Here is a 17769-nt window from a genome sequence, read left to right on the forward strand (position 1 = left end):
GTCAGGGTTCCATAGCCGCAGGCAGAACAGTTGAAACTGGAACAGCAGCAAGGTCAGGTGGACTGGGGACAGCAAGGAGTCATCATGCCCGGTAGTCCTGACGCATGGTCCTAGGGCTCAGGTCCTCCGAGAGAGAGAAAGAAAGAGAGAAGGAGAGAATTAGAGAGAGCATACTTAAATTCACACAGGACACTGGACAAGACAGGAGAAGTACTCTAGATATAACCAACTGACCCTAGTCCCCCGACACATAAACTATTGCAGCATAAATACTGGAGGCTGAGACAGGAGGGGTCAGGAGACACTGTGGCCCCATCCGATGATACCCCCGGACAGGGCCAAACGGGAAGGATATAACCCCACCCACTTTGCCAAAGCACAGCCCCCACACCACTAGAGGGATATCTTCAACCACCAACTTACCATCCTGAGACGAGTATAGCCCACAAAGATCTCCACCACAGCACAAACCAAGGGGGGGCGCCAACCCAGAAAGGAAGATCACGTCAGTAACTCAACCCACTCAAGTGACGCACCCCTCCTAGGGACGGCATGAAAGAGCACCAGTAAGCCAGTGACTCAGCCCCTGTAATAGGGTTAGAGGCAGAGAATCCCAGTGGAGAGAGGGGAACCGGCCAGGCAGAGACAGAAAAGTTATTAACAAACAGATTAGGCACATTTGGGCAGTCTTGATACAACATTTTGAATAGAAATGCAATGGTTCATTGGATCAGTCTAAAACGTTGCACATACACTGCTGCCATCTAGTGGCCAAAATGTAATGTCACTTGGATGGAATAATACATTATGGCCTTTCTCTTCCATTTCAAAGATGATGGTACAAAAAAAATACAAAGAAACGATTGTTTTTTTCTTTGTATTGTCTTTTACCAGATCTAATGTGTTATATTCTACTACATTCCTTTCACACCTCCACAGCCTTCAAAGTGTTTCCTTTCAAATGGTACCAGGAATATGCATATCCTTGCTTCAGGGCCTGAGCTACAGTCAGTTAGATTTGGGTATGTCATTTTAGGCGAAAATTGAAAAAAAGGGGTCGATCCTTTTAAAGTGACTAGTGTTCCATTCCTTAAAGTGGCCAGTGATTCCTAGTCTATTCCTAAATGCCTCTAATGTGCTAGTGATGTCTGTTTAACAGTCTGATGGGGTTTGAATTGTTTTACAATCTCTCAGTCCATGCTTTGATGCACCTGTACTAACCTCGCCTTCCGGATGATAGCGGCGTGAACAGGCAGTGGCTCGGGTGGTTGATGTCTTTGATGATCTTTTTGGCCATCCTGTGACATCGGGTGCTGTAGGTGTTCTGGAGGATCGGTAGTTTGACCCCGTAATGCGTTGGGCAGACCGTACCACCCTCTGTAGAGCCTTGCGGTTGTGGGCGGTGCAGTTGCCGTACCAGGCGGTGATACAGCCCGACAGGATGCTTTCAACTGTACATCTGTAAAAGTTTGTGAGGGTTTTAGGTGACAAGCCATATTTCTTCAGCCTCCTGAGGTTGAAGAAGCTCTGTTTCTCCTTCTTCACCACACTGTGTGGGCGGTCCATTTCAGTTTGTCAGTAATGTTTACGCCAAGGAACTTGAAGCTTTCCACCTTCTCCACTGCGGTCCCGTCGATGTAGATGGGGGGTGCTCCCTCTGCTGTTTCCTGAAGTCCACGATCATCTCCTTTGTTTTCTTGAAGTTGAGTGAGAGATTGTTTTCCAGGCACCACACTCCCAGAGCCCTCACCTCCTCCCTGTAGGCTGTCTCGTCAATGTTGGTTATCAAGCCTACTACTGTTGTGTCATCTGCAAACTTGATGATTGGGTTGGAGACATGCTTGGCCACCCAGTCATGTGTGAACATGGAGTACAGGAGGGGGCTGAGCACGCATCCTTGTGGGGACCAAGTGTTGAGGATCAGCGGAGTGGAGGTGATGTTTCTTACCTTCACCACCTGGGGGCGGCCCGTCAGGTAATCTAGGACCCAGTAGCACAGGGCGGGGTTCAGACCAAGGGCCTCGAGCTTAATGATGAGCTTGGAGGGTACTATAGTGTTGAATGCTGAGCTATAGTCAATAAACAGCATTCTTACATAATAGTATTCCTCTTGTCCATATGGGATAGGGCAGTGCGTAGAGTGATGTCGATTGCGTCGTCTGTGGATCTATTGGGGCGGTAAGCAAATTGAAGTGGTTCTAGGGTGGCAGGTAAGGTAGAGGTGATATTATCCATGACTAGTCTCTCAAAGTACTTCATGATGACAGAGGTGAGTGCTACGAGGAGACAGGGAAAACTGACTCTGAACCTGACAGGGAAAACGACTCTGAACCTGACAGGGAAAATGACTCTGAACCTGACAATGAGAACGATGCTGGACCTGCCAGGGACACTGATGCTGGACTTGGAGAAGAGTTGAGTACTGGGCCTACTAGAGAAACTGGTACCTTTCAGCCTAGCGGGGCAGGAGACTGATGACCTTCCTGGGCAAGGGACTGAGGGACGACAAATGCTGGAGACAACAGAACTAGTGCAGCTGGAGACCAATGACCTAAAGCTAGAGACCGATGGCAGACGAGGGCTGAGGACTGAGAACCAAGCCCAGGTAACTTGTGGCTTAGCAGGGCAGAAGGCTCTAAGCTAGGCGGGCTAAGGAGCTGTGTGCTGACTATGTCTGGAGACTGCGAGCCTAGTACAATGAACTTGGGGCCTTGTAAGACAGGAGGCTCTCAACCTGGTGGGATAGGCAACAGCCTAACAAATAAGGCAGTGGGATGCGATCTGAGCAGGTCAGGAGACTGCAGACCTGCAGATGAGGCAGCTAAATTATGGCCTAGCATGGCAGGGGGCTCTAAGCCTGGCAGGCTAGGATGCTGCATACCCATGCAGGACAGGATACACTAGACCTACTTGAGGGTCAGAACATACTTGATCTAATGGAAAGGCAGAGAACTCTGACCTTACCATGGAGGCAGGATAGACTGGACCTACTTGAGGGGCAGGGCACTCAAAGCATTGACACTTTACACATGTAACTGTAACTCTAACCCTACCGGCTGGGAAGGGAGCTCTGACCATACCGGGAAGGGTACTGGACAACTAGGTCAGGGGAGACATCAGGGGTGACATCTGGTGGGTCCCCCGGGTTGATGTCTGACAGGAACCCTGAGGCAAGGTCTGGAGGTAGCAGGACCCTCTGGGCCGGGAACTAGCATGGTGCTATCAGATGGGGCCAGCAGGGACTCCAGGCCTGGGACCGGCAGGTCCCGCCAGGCTGTGACTGGAGAGGCCCCAATGTCTGGCATGTACTTGACCTCTGCAGTAGCTGCAGGCTGTGGCTCCATCCAAGGAGCGGGCAATGACTTCAGCGCGAGCTTGGGCTTTGGGCCAGGATTAATGAGGGGCTCCTGAGGGAGAGCAGATGGAGTCTTTGATGCTGAAGGTTCCAGGGTAGCAGACAGTCGAACCTCGGGCACCCTAGCATCTGTCTCGACTAGCAGGGGATCCCCACTGGGAGGAAAGGACGACTCGGCAACAGCAACTAGAACAGGCCCCATTGCAGCGGCTGGCTGTGGCTCCACAGCTGGAGCGGGTGTCTCCTTAACTGTGGCTAGTCGAAGAGCTGGCTGAGGAGGGTGCAGACCTTGATGTCTTGGACTGCACAATCTGGAGTTGTCATCTGCTGGGACGCTAGGCCTCTCTTGCGTGTACCCGACACTCCCGTGCCTCTGGTCAGGGGGGCCTAGAGGGTCGTTGGTCGGGAGAGGGGCTGGACCACCTTGGGTGGAGGTGGTCCACTACACCAGCCAGGGGGGCCTGGAGCCACGAAGATCTGTTGAGTAGCTGGGACACCTCGGGACGTAGTGGGGGTCCCAATGGTACAGTGCAGATGGTGAACACTCAGGCCGGGAGGGCCTGGTGTAGTGTCTCTCAGGAGAGTAGCCAGGCCAACTCAGGGAGTACCGGCAGTGGTGGCGCTCCTGTGGCAGTGACGATGTCTCTTGCCGGGAAGGCCTAGAGCGGTGGTGGTCAGAAGAGTAGCAGCGGTACCTGTTCCTCCGTGGCTATGACTCAGGCCGGTAGGGTCTAGAGTACACCCTCCTGATCTCTTGCTGCTCGTGACGCAGGTACTCGTATTCCCTCATCAGTTCCCAAGTGGTGAGGGTATGGTCACTGACCACTACCACTGATGGCTTCGCATGGGGAGGGTGATGACAGCAGCCCCATACATCTTAGGGATGGAGGATAACTCGTCTGCATTCTGGGGCGCGGAAATAACTCCTCTTCTGGGTACTTCAACATCTCAACTATACCAGATCAGAATCCGGCGATCTGAAGGACCATGTAAAAACTATTGGTCGCTAAATCTGGAGAAATGACGGTCACTAAATATGTCTAGAAGAACCACGTTAAAACGGTTGGCTGGTATGCCCTCACCCGTCTGAGTGGTTGGCTGTGAATGGCCTCACCCGATATATACTTATAACTGATTGGTTTGGTTCTGGCCTCTATAGTGCTGTCCGGTTAGTAGATGATGTTGAGGCCCATTGACTGTACTCTTGATCACCACCACATGCACATACACCCAGGTACAGCTGTTTCTATTTGAGGATGTTAATATGATTTTGGTAATTCGAATGACTTGGAATGTTAATGCTGTGGTTATTTCGATGCAAGCACAACATTCAGACATTCGTGTTACTGTCGACAATAAAAAAGTCCTTTGAAATGTGCGTCTTCTCCCTTTGGACTACGATAATGCTCTGACCTAAGCGGGCGGTGTAGTGTCCAGATGCGCATTTCCAAGCTCTCTGATTGGTTGGGAATGGCAGGGCTATGATGGGTGAGGGATAATTTAGGTAGGCTGAGCAGCCAAACTAACGGGACTTAATGGAAACTGAATGGACTGTGCGGGTTAGTTAGGTAGAGAGGAGAGGAGCAGGACAGCCTATTTTTACAGCAATAGAATTACTTTATTTTTCTAAAAGGATCTTCAGTTGTGGCAAGTTGGATAAGATAAAGATAGCCAACAGTAAACATTTAAAACAGCAACATGCACACATGTTGGGCAGGTGGGGCACAGTTATTTTTCCAGAAAATATTGGGCTCAAAACTGGTGGGGATCGACATGCCCTGAATGACTGGTTGCCACTGACAGATACACATTCTTACAAGGTATGCCTAGCCTATGTACCCTACAAGATAAATGTAGCGAAGTCACAACATCATTTTCATATAGCATTAGATAAGCACAAATCACACAAATCAATTGGCATGTAGGCCTAGCCTATTGATGCATGTCAAAACTGTTAGTGGCTCTTTTGGTATTAACAAAATGAAATAAAATTGAATTCCCAAACTGACATTTAATATTGATACCCCATCCTGTATTTTGGTATTTTATTAGGATATGTTGCGAAAGCCTCAGCTACTCTTCTTGGGGTCCACACAGAACATGAAACATGACATAATACAGAACATTAATAGACAAGAACAGCTCAAGGACAGAACTACATACATGTAAAAACGGCACACATATCCTACATATCGATACATACACACAAAATATTCTGTATAGTGAATTTCTTCTCAACAATGGTAAACATTTTTTTCTCTGAGAATGCAACCCTCCCTGTCCAAGACCCTTTCTCCCGCCCCTTCCCTCGGTATGACGTTGAGTCGAAGCGCAGACCCCTGTCTTCACCACACGCGCCAGTCAGGCACCTGGAGCAGCAGTCACGAAGCATATAGCGCGGGATTAAACGAAAGCTTATGAGTAATTGGCCATCCTTCCTTTCTTTCTGTCAAAGGAGATAAAGCAGATGCTTCATGCGGAATGGAAGGGGATTTTGTTTCACCAAAGACGCAATGAGAGGGTCTAGGTTCAGAGATCATTGAACATTTGGTTGATAGACTTATCAACAGAATATACGAGTTTTTTGCTCTGTGACGGAAAGTACTGTAGTTCATTTTTTTTCCTGAAGTGCTGTATTGTACCGAAGTTGACATGGCTCTTCTAGTCCACCTAAAGACGATCCGGGACCTTCGTGGAAAGGGGGACAGAATCGCCAAAGTCACATTTCGAGGTAACAAACTCAAATACTTTATTATCACTACAGATGCTTCGTCCGGGATGTTTTCTCTCTCTATTACCCAATAGGAATAGTCATACTGATTGCGCAGTGCCTAGGAGTTTGCGATGTGATCAATGTGATTTGGTGTATGAGCCTGTGGATAGGTAAACCCTCAATGTGGTGACGCGTCTCCTGTGGTTGCGCTGAAAAGTTAGGGAAACCCCTGTCTGCCTCCGCAATCCCAGGAGGTGATGGAGAGAGACACGGATTGTGGAGGCGCGGAGCGCTTTTACGCATTGGAATACATAATGCCCATAAATAAATAATGATTTATTGAGTAATTTTAGATAGGACATCGTTTTTTTAACCGTCTACAGCTCTCATCTTTCTCCCCTGTGGCTAGACTCCCTTGCAATGCGATCAGCTGAGCTGGGTCTTACAGTATCAAAAACCATTGATTTTCATCACGGAAAGGAATGAGACTCTCATAAGGAAGCTGTCCCTTGGTCGGTGGTCCATTAGGGCCAACTCCCCTGGCCAGGCAGGTCTGATTGGAAACAGATTGGTAATCCCAATGCAACAATTAAACGAATGAACAATGCAGATGAAGATGAAGGCTAGACTGCTACGCGTTCGTGTGGAGGGAATTGTGTGTGTGTTTTCTGTTTTAATTGTTTGCTCGTTTCAGCACCATGGAGAGCAAATTCTGATTTTTGAGACAGCCTGTGTGTGTGCATGCAGACGTTAACCTTAATCTTAACCATACTGCTAACCTTTTGCCAGATTTTTATGATATAGCCAATTTTGAATTTGCCGCTGGTTGCAGCGATAAACTTTTATGACATCACAAAGTCAAATTATTGGTTAATAACTCTATTATGACATCACAGTGACTATTGTTTGTTGTTAACAATTATGACATCACAATGCTGAACTAGTAATTGAAAGAAGTGTTGTGATAACTCTTTATGACAATGAGTAGCCTACTTGTTTGTAGAAGAAAGGCCAATAACTGTTTACACAGTAACCCTGCTTAAACAGTATTGGCCATAGGTGCATGCCTGCCGTTTTACCAGTTGAAGTCGACACCTGCTGTATAAGCTGTCTGGCACTGAAACCGTATATTATGTGGCTTGTTGTTCAGTTTAATTAAGGAACCATATAAGATGTTCGGTTTCTGAACTATTAGTTTAGGATGTCAGTGAAATGGGTATTAACTTAGTAACAGGGCTGGCCCGCTCATTGGGCAGGAATATGCGGCAGCCCATGGCGGCAGATTGACGAAGGCGGCATTTTCTGAGCAAAATTGACATCCCACCACACATAAAACCTCACATAATTCTGCACCCCCAAAAAACGATTTCTCTCAACCGGTGGCATATGTTTTTTTTAGGTGAGTGCTGCTGCGGAACTGTGATAAGCATTGGCAGGGAGACAAAATATTTACCATTCCCAGCGTGACTCTCCATGGTGCTGTTGGAGAGACGCATTACTGTGGCGCTCCACCAACACCCCGACCCAAAAATTATCTAACATAAATCATGTAGCAGATATAAAATATGGTAGAAAGAGTATGTGGTATTTTCTGTAGCCTACAGGCTGGAGATAATGTAATGAGACAAACATTTTACATCATGCCGGTTTCTCCGATCAAATAGCCTAAACTAAATGGCGCCCAATCAAATAAAAGATTAGCTGACATGTTAACAAAAAACAGGACAGGTCAAAGTAAAATGGACACTATGAAATGGACAATCACGCTACTCACAACTGCTGTCCAGGAGTTTCATCCCGTGGACTAAATTGTCATGATCAGTGGTTTCAAGTTTGTATCTGTACTTGTTCCATGAGCTGATAATAGCGAAAAAGAAAATGCTTCTGCATTTCCCACTGTGCAAACACATTGCAAATGGGCTCAGGATAACTCCTCTTTATAAAGTTGGGTAGCTGATATTCAGAGCTTAAATAGCCACATTGATTAGAGACAGGAATCAGCACTGATAAAACCCATGCAACGACCTACCACATGGATGGGCATTCATAATATTCAATCGCGGGTGACATGGTAGGCTACGCCCCACTAAGCACAGACTAAGGCCGACGTCTTTTGGACGTCTTTTTTTGGTTGTGTTTTTTTTAAAACAAACGGTAGGCCTACCACATAGATGGGCATTACTAAAATTACATTTCAGGTGACACTGTAGGCCAGGAATGGGCAACTCCAGTCCTCTGTGGCCTGATTGGTGTCACACTTTTGCCCCAGCCCCAGCTAACACATCTGACACCAATAATCATCTAATCATGATCTTCTGTTTAGAATGCAATTCGTTTCATCAGTTGTGTTGACTAGGGATGGGGAATAAGTGTGACACCACTCCGGCCCCCAAGGACTGGAATTGCCCATCCCTTTTGTAGGCTATACCTCAGTAAGCACGGACTTGACGCTAACACATTTTGGACGTATTGTTTTGGTCCTGTCCAGACTGGAATTCTTTTTTTGGTGCAGTCCGGACCAGCATTGATTTCCACGTCCATGGACAATGTTTTTTTGTCCGGTCCGGACCAAATCTGAACTAATCAAAGACGTCTATGTTTGTTTCAGATGTTGTCCAGTCTGGAATAGCCTTTATTTGGCCCAAACATAGACGTCTATAAATGACATATTTGCAACTTTCATTCAGAACCAAAAATGAACGCCCGGAAAATACGTGTTCTCAATATCTGTAAAATACCAATTTTCATCTTTCATTCAGAATGGAAAATTAACCTGATTTCAGCATCCGGAAAATACGTATTTTCACCTTTCATTCAGATCCTAAATTGAACCTAACTTCAACGTCTGGAAAAAATATGTGTTATAGATTATTTTCAACATCATTTTGCTTACTGGGGCTATTCTTGTAGGGGCTGCAATTTGTTTGTCTTGCCTAGGCCGGCAGAATGGCCATGTGTCTGATTTAACAGACTCTCTGTCTCCCTCCCCCTCCCTGTCCTTCTCCATCTCCCTCTCTCTTTCCTTCCCTATCCACCCCTCTCTCTCTGGTGTTTGAGATGTTGTTGATAACTCCTTGCCTGGTCTCTGGTACAGGCTGTCAGCAAGGCCTCCTGGGTACTTTAAAATCAGACTGTTTCCTGTCTGGAGAGGAAGGGTTCTCTCAGGAAGCCCCTGCCCCTCTGGGCAGGCCAACCTATATCCCTTACAGGGACAGACACTGGGGAAGGTTATGTAAGCTTTGTTACCAGTAACCACAGAGTTAGACATCTATCCAGTGGGGGGAACATATAGATTGACAAGTGTGTCTATTAAGTAGAAGAAGATTAAGATAATATATGCTCTAAGTCCAGATATACAGTACAAAAACCTGAACATACACATGCTGTGCTGAACAGGACATACAGTACCAGTCAAAAGTTTGGACACACCTACTCGTTCCAAGGTTTTTCTTTATTTTTTACTATTTTCTACATTGTAGAATAATAGTGAAGACATCAAAACTATGAAATAACACATATGGAATCATGTAGTAACCAAAAAAAGTGTTAAACAAATAAAAACATGTTATATTTCAGATTCTTCAAAGTAGCCACCCTTTCCCTTGATGACAGCTTTGCACACTCTTGGCAGATTCATGAGGTAGTAACCTGGAAGGCATTTCATTTAACATGTGTGCCTTGTTAAAGTTATTTTGTGGAATTTCTTTCCTTCTTAATGCGTTTGAGGCAATCATTTGTGTTGTGACAAGGTATGGGTGGTATACAGAAGATAGCCCTATTTGGTAAAAGACCAAGTCCATATTATGGCAAGAACAGCTCAAATAAGCAAAGAGAAACGACAGTCCAGCATTACTTTAAGACATGAAGGTCAGTCAATGCGGAATATTTCAAGAACTTTGAAAGTGTCATCAAGCGCGTTCGCAAAAACCATCAAGCGCTATGATGAAATTGTCTCTCCTTCCCCACAGGGAAGGAAGACCCAGAGTTACCTCTGCTGCAGAGGATAAGTTCATTAGAGTTACCAGCCTCAGAAATTGCAGTCCAAATAAATCCTTCATAGAGTTCAAGTAACAGACACATCTCAACATCATTCACACAGAAGACTGTGTGAATCAGGCCTTCATGGTTGAATTGCTGCAAAGAAATCACTACTAAAGGACACCAATAATAAGAAGATACTTGCTTGGGTCAAGAAACATGAGCAATGGACATTAGACAAGGTGGAAATCTGTCCTTTGGTCTGATTAGTCCAGATTTGAGATTTTTGGTTCCAACCGCTGTGTCTTTGTGAGTAGGTGAATGGATGATCTCTGCATGTGTGGTTCCCACTGTGAAGCATGGAGGAGGTGTGATGGTGTGGGGGTGCTTTGCTGGTGACACTGTCTGTGATTTATTTAGAATTCAAGGCACGCTTAACCAGCATGGCTACCACAGCATTCTGCAGCGATCCGCCATCCCATCGGGTTTGCGCTTAGTAGGACTATCATTTGTTTTTCAACAGGACAATGACCCAACACATCTCCAGGCTGTGTAAGGGCTATTCAACCAAGAAGGAGAGTGATGGAGTGCTGCATCAGATGACCTGGCCTCCACAATCACCCGACCTCAACCCAATTGAGATGCTTTGGGATGAGCTGGACTGCAGAGTGAAGGAAAAGCAGCTAACAAGTGCTCAGCATATGTGGGAACTTCTTCAAGACTGTTGGAAGATCATTCCAGGTGAAGCTGGTTGAGAGAATGCCAAGAGAGTGCAAAGCTGTCATCAAGGCAAAGGGTGGCTACTTTGAAGAATCTCAAATATTACATTTACTTTGATTTGTTTAACACTTTTTTGGTTACTACATGATTCCATGTGTGTTATCTCATAGTTTTGATGTCTTCACTATTATTCTACAATGTATAAAATAGTAAAAATAAAGAAAAACCCTGGAATTAGTAGGTCTGCCTAAACTTTTGACTGGTTCTGTACATTTCAGTGATTGGTAGTCTGTCCACAAAGGCCAAATATTTTCCCAAATCTATTGTCACCATGTGTTGCATGACAGCATGAATATTTCACCAACATAATTTTGGAAAGGTGTTGAATTGCCCGCTGGTAAAAATAGATTGTTTGGGGCTTTGTTATCTTCATTAGCCCAGTTGTGAAGTCTAGCACTTCCCTATTCTAAAGCCAGATACTCCAACTTCTACTGCACTGTAATAGGGCTTGATGGTAATGCTTGTCTTCTCTTCCCGGGCCTGAGGCGAAGTTAGCACAGCCAATGTGTTACGCTGTATATAAAATAAATTAGAAATTAAATGATTATTTCCACCATCACAGAACTGTGTCAGATTCACTCTGGTTGAGATTCAATTACAGATTACTTGATTCGCAAAGAAGTTGTTATCATTCTGCCTGCTTAGGATCTCTCTCTCTCTCTCTCTCTCTCTCTCTCTCTCTCTCTCTCTCTCTCTCTCTCTCTCTCTCTCTCTCTCTCTCTCTCTCTCTCTCTCTCTCTCTCTCTCTCTCTCTCTCTCTCTCTCTCTCTCTCTCTCTCTCTCTCTCTCTCTCTCTCTCTCTCTCTCTCTCTCTCTCTCTCTCTCTCTCTCTCTCTCTCTCTCTCTCTCTCTCTCTCTCTCTCTCTCTCTCTCTCTCTCTCTCTCTCTCTCTCTCTCTCTCAAATTTGAAATAGTTATGGAGGGACTCTCTCTCGTTTTCTCCCTCTCTGTCGCTCAATTTGTTTATTTCTGTTCCTCTGCTAAATTGTAGGAATGAAACAGGTTGCTGAATGCTCTCTTTCCTGTAAATCTTTTTTTTTGTTACAGAACACTGCAAGTGTATTTTTTCCCTCTGCTCTGCTGGTATAACCTTTTACTTTCACACTTCTGTAAGATATTAGTAAAAAAAACGCTCTCATTCTATAAATCCCCAGGAAATTGAAAGTGCACAGACTGTCCCCGTGTCTACTATTCACCATTGATTGATGTACCTCGCTGTAGGTGTTTTCTCATTTTCTCTCTCTCAATCTCTTTACGTCTGTCTGTCTCTGTCTCCCTCTCTTTTTGTTTTTATTGACCGTGCTTCTACACCTGCATTGCTTGCTGTTTGGGGTTTTAGGCTGGGTTTCTGTACAGCACTTCGAGATATTAGCTGATGTACGAAGGGCTATATAAAATAAACTTGATTTGATTTTGATTTGATTAGCTCCTCTTTGCCTTTGTCATTTATATCTCTGCCATGGTCCCACATTCCAAGTTTTTTTTATCTCTCACTCCCGATGCCTTGTTTTATTTGAATTGTTTGGTGTTAAGAGTACTTACATAACATAATGGCCTCTATTTTCAGCTAGTGCTTATGTCACGCAAGTATCAAACGCATGTTAGTGTGCAATTTAGTCATGTAAATCTGGTGCACTGGCATTTCCCAGCCCTAACGCCAGGTTTGGCAATTTACTTGTCTATCATCAGCTCGTTTGCACTGAGGTGGGTGGGAATGGTGGAAATATTTAAGGTGTGTCCTTCACAAACACCAGGTCTTAACAGTTACACAGTTGATAATGATATGGATTTTGAGATCGGAAGGGCAGGCTATCCAGCCATGACGCACAGTGCTCATGGAAGGAGAGATATGCCTTTTGTACCAGTGAGTTTCCTATAATTATTATATATATTTTTTCATATATTGATTTCCCGCCTTTTTGTTTAATTTGATAAAAAACAAACTTAGAGATTCATCGTCCATGGGTTAACCTTTGAAAACGAACATAGCTTGAATTCAATGCAATTTCGTCTGTTATTTCTGGAGAAGTGCAAATATGATCAGTAAGATGGTACCATCAAGGTTAAAAAACATGACATTTCCCAGCAGTATAACGGTGAGTAGACATTCCCCCTTTCTCTTTATATTGGATCTTTATCCAGCTTCTGTGAAAGGTTTGGATGTAGAGTTGAAGTTGGAAGTTTACATACACTTAGGTTGGAGTCATTAAAGCTAGTTTTTCAACCCTATCCACAACTATAGATTTGGCAAGTCGGTTAGGACATCTACTTTCGTGCATGACACAAGTAATTTTTCCAACAATTGTTTACAGACAGATTATTTCACATAATCTGAAAGGCCACTGCTCCAAAACCGCCATAAAAAGCCAGAATACGGTTTGCAACTGCACATGGGGACAAAGATCATACTTTTTAGAGAAACGTCCTCTGGTCTGATGAAACAAAAATAGAACTGTTTGGTCATAATGACCATCGTTATGTTTGGAGGAAAAAGGGGAGGCTTGCAAGTCGAAGAACACCATCCCAACTGTGAAGCATTGGGGTGGCAGCATCATGTTGTGGGGGTGCTTTGCTGCAGGAGGGGCTGGTGCACTTCACAAAACAGATGGCATCTTGAGGAAGGGAAATTATGTGGATATATTGAAGCAACATCTCAAGACGTCAGTCAGGAAGTTAAAGCTTGGTCGTAAATTGGTCTTCCAAATGGACAATGACCCCAAGTATCCTTCCAAAGTTGTGGCAAAATGAATTAAGGACAACAAAGTCAAGGTATTGGAGTGGCCATCACAAAGCCCTGACCTCAATCATATAGAAAATTTGTGGGCAGAACTGAAAAAGCGTGTGCAAGCAAGGAGGCATACAAACCTGACTCAGTTACACCTGCTCTGTCAGGAGGAATGGGCCAAAATTCACCGAACTTATTTTGGGAAGCTTGTGGAAGGCTACTCGAAACGTTTGACCCAAGTTAAACAATTTAAAGGCAATGCTACCAAATACTAATTGAGTGTATGTAAACTTCTGACCCACTGGGAATGTGATAAAAGTAAAAGCTGAAATAAATCATTCTCTCTACTATTATTTTGACACTTCACATTCTGAAAATAAAGTGGTGATCCTAACTGACCTAAAACAGGGACATTTTAATGGGATTCAATGTCAGGAATTGTGAAAAACTGAGTTTAAATGTATTTGGCTAAGGTGTATGTAAACTTCCGACTTAAGCTGTACGTAAAACCATCCATAGTCTAAGTTGGCTTGTCTGTATTATACGCCCACAGGGATTAATGATGGTACCTGTAACTGTATTTAGACATAGCCTATTTAAAAAAAAAATTGTTTTGTTTTTATTCGAATTTGATAAGAATTACAGAGACAAGATGCATGTTTTGGAATATTATTTTGTACAGGCTTTCTTCTTTTCACTCTATCAATTAGGTTAGTATTGTGGTCGAGGAACTACAATGTTGTTCATACATTATCAGTTTCCTCCTATCACAGCCATTACACTCTGTAACTGTTTTAAAATCACCATTGGACTCCCTGAGCGGTTTCCTTCCTCTCTGGCAGTTAGGAAGGACGTCTGTATCTTTGTAGTGACTGGGTGTATTGATACACCAACCAAAGAGTAGTTAATAACTTCACCATGTTCAAAGGTGTTTGCTTTTTAAAATTCGTTTTTTTGCTACCAATAGGTGCCCTTCTTTACGAGGCATTGGAAAACCTCCCTGGTCTTTGTGGTTGAATCTGTGATGGAAATTCACTGCTAGACTGAGGGAACCTACAGATAATTGTATGATAATTGTATGTGTGAGATACAGAGCTGAAGCAAATGGTGACTTTAAAACAGTTCCAGAGTTTAATGGCTGTGGAGAAAACTGAGGATGGATCAACAACATTGTAGTTACTCCACAATACTAACCTTAATGACAGAGTGAAAAGAAGGAAGCCTGTACAGAATGAAATATTCCAAAACATGCTTCCTGTTTGCAACAAGGCACTAAAGAAAAACTCCTAAATATGTTGCAAAGAAATTAACTTTATGTCTTGATTGCAAAGTGTTATGTTTGGGGCAAATCCAACACAACACATCAGTGAGTACCACGCTTCATATTTTCAAGCACGGTAGTGGCTGCATCATGTTATGGGTATGCTTGTCATTGGCAAGAACTTGGGAGTTTTTCAGGATAAAAAATAAATCAACTGAATGGAGCTAAGCACAGGATAAAATCCTAAAGGAAAACCTGGTTCAGCCTGCTTTCCACCAGACACTGGGCGATAATTTCACCTTTCAGCAGGACAGTAACCTAAAACACAAGGCCAAATATACACTGGCGTTGCATACCAAGAAGACAGTGAATGTTCCTGAGTGGCGGAGTTACAGTTTTGACTGAAATCTACTTGAAAATCTATGGCAAGACCAGAAAATGATTGTCTAGCAATGATCAACAATCAATTTGACAGAGCATGAAGAATTATGAAAAGAATAATGGGCAAATGTTGCACAATTCAGGTGTAGAAAGCTCTTAGTGACTTACCCAGAAATACTCACAGCTGTATTCGTTGCCTCATTCACAAAGAATAGACCCAATAGGCACTGTATTTAATGTGTTTGTTTTCGTACTGTACGTACACTGAATATGCCAAACTTTAGGAACACCTTCCTAATATTGAGTTGCCCTTTTGCCCTGAGTCCAGCCTCAATTTGTCGGGGAATGGACTCTATAAGGTATCGTAGGCGTTCCACAGGGATGCTAGCCCGTGCTGACTCCAATGCTTCCCACAGTTTTGTCAAGTTGGCTGGCTGTCCTACGGGTGGTGGACCATACTTGATACACACGGGAACCTGTTGAGTGTGGAAAAACCCTGCAGCGTTGTAGTTCGTGACACAAATCGCCTGACACCTACTACCATACCCCATTCAAAGGCCCTGAGAACTTTTGTCTTGCCCATTCACCCTCTGATTGACACACATACACAATCCATGTCTCAATTGTCTCAAGGCTTAAAAATCCTTCTTTAACCTGTCTGCTCCCCTTCATCTACACTGATTGGAGTGGATTTACATCAATAAGGGATCATAGCTTTCACCTGGATTCACCTGGTCAGTCTATCTATGTCATGGAACGAGCAGGTGTCCTTAATGTTTTGTATACTCAGCGTATTTTGGTGCATCATTTCTTAAACAACCCGACTGAAAATGTAAAAGGATGTTTAGCTACAAATTCAGATAGTGGTAATTGAATTATAATGGAGGTATTGCTGTGTTCATGCTTCTCCTTTTCTATAAAAACATACTGTCTGCATAGAGAGATGTAGTTCTCTCTATCTCTTTTCCTCCCTCTCTGTTTCGTGAGTCCTAATTTAGTCGTTTATCTGTCTGCCTGTCTTTCTCTCCTTTGGCTCCTCGTATCAAACCAAGTGTGGTTTTATGTTTGTCATTAGGTTATTATAGCCCCATTACTCTGTCTTGCCCTTTCCACTTAGTCTGACACATTTAGGATCTTGTAAGATAGTGGACTCTACGGTCTTGTCAGGGGTACGAAGCATGAGGAGTCAGATGGAATTCACGTGCAAAATGGTGGTATTCATTTACAGGTGCAGAAGGTGAGCTGGAACCATGAATACTGATATTCATGAACACTTGACTGACAAAAATAACAAACAAGTCAAATAAATGCAACAGCCAATTCACAGAAGTGAAAAGCTTCTAAGGCAGAGCGCCTAAATCTTTGACAAAGTGCTAGTAACACACCTGGCAAAATGTCACTCCTGCCAAAGCTCTCCTAAAAATTAGCCACTTCAAAAGGAAAAAAGCCCAACCCCTGACACTGGAATAATCCAAAATGCACCTAAACAGGTATTTCATTCATTAACACGAATGATTTCCTTCACAATCAATAATATCATATCAATGGCCAATACATAATACATTTCAACATCTCAGAATGTCATATCACAAACATTTAACAAATAAAGATACAGTATTAGGAAAACACCACTCAACATAGAACATTCTAACTACTGCTCTTCTAACTAAATTACTGGGTCTCCCTTACAAAAAAGATTGCAGTAAAGAGTGCAGTAACTGCAGTCGACTGGTATTTTGGACGTAGTAATTGCAGAATAACTGCTTACTTGCAAGCCCTTGACCAACAATGCAGTTTTAAGAAAAATAAGAGTTAAGAAAAATATTTACTAACTTCACTAAAGTAAAAAATAAAAGAGCAACAATAAAATAACAATAATGAGGCTATGGTCCCGAGTCAATGTGCGGGGGTACAGGTTAGTTTAGGTAATTAAGGTAATATGTACAGTACCAGTCAAAAGTTTGGACACACCTACTAATTCCAGAGTTTTCTTTATTTTAAAATGTTTCTACATTGTAGAATAATAGAGAAGACATCACAAATATGAAAGAACACATGTAATCTTTTAGTAACCAAAAAAGTATATATTTTATGTTTCAGATTATTCAAATTAGCCACCCTTTGCCTTGATAACAGCTTTTCACACTCTTGGCATTCTCTCAACCAGCTTCATGAGGAATGTTTTTTCCAACAGTCTTGAAGGAGTTCCCTACCTTGTCACAACACAACACAAACACATTAAGAAGGAAAAAATTCCACAAATTAACTTTTAACAAGCACACCTGGTATTTGAAATGCATTCCAGGTGGCTACTTCATGATGCTGGTTGAGAGAATGCCAAGAGTGTGCAAAGCTGTCATCAAGGCAAAGGGTAGCTACTTTGAAAAATCTCAAATGGGGGGGGTGCAAATAGTCCGGGTAACCATTTGATTAGATGTTCAGGAGTCTTATGGCTTGGGGGTAGAAGCTGTTTCGAAGCCTTTTGCACCTAGACTTGCCTCTCCGGTACTGCTTCCCCTGCGGTAGCAGAGAGAACAATCTATGACTAGGGTGGCTGGAGTCTTTGGCAATTTTTA

At 43.5% G+C, this 17769-nt stretch overlaps 1 protein-coding gene across 10 annotated transcripts in view; it reads left to right on the plus strand.

Annotated features, from left to right (window-relative positions):
• The first annotated feature begins 5691 nt into the window (after positions 1-5691).
• Positions 5692-17769, plus strand: part of LOC129817175 (otoferlin) — a 127236-nt gene continuing 115158 nt past the window's right edge. For all 10 annotated transcript variants that reach the window (XM_055872158.1, XM_055872166.1, XM_055872167.1 and 7 more), the window contains exon 1: positions 5692-6086. In XM_055872158.1, coding sequence (XP_055728133.1) covers positions 6008-6086 — 79 coding nt within the window. In that variant the 5' untranslated portion in view covers positions 5692-6007. The remainder of the gene's footprint in view (positions 6087-17769) is intronic.

The sequence above is a fragment of the Salvelinus fontinalis genome, chromosome 20 (assembly GCF_029448725.1).
Source record: "Salvelinus fontinalis isolate EN_2023a chromosome 20, ASM2944872v1, whole genome shotgun sequence".
NCBI classification, from domain to species: Eukaryota; Metazoa; Chordata; class Actinopteri; order Salmoniformes; family Salmonidae; genus Salvelinus; species Salvelinus fontinalis.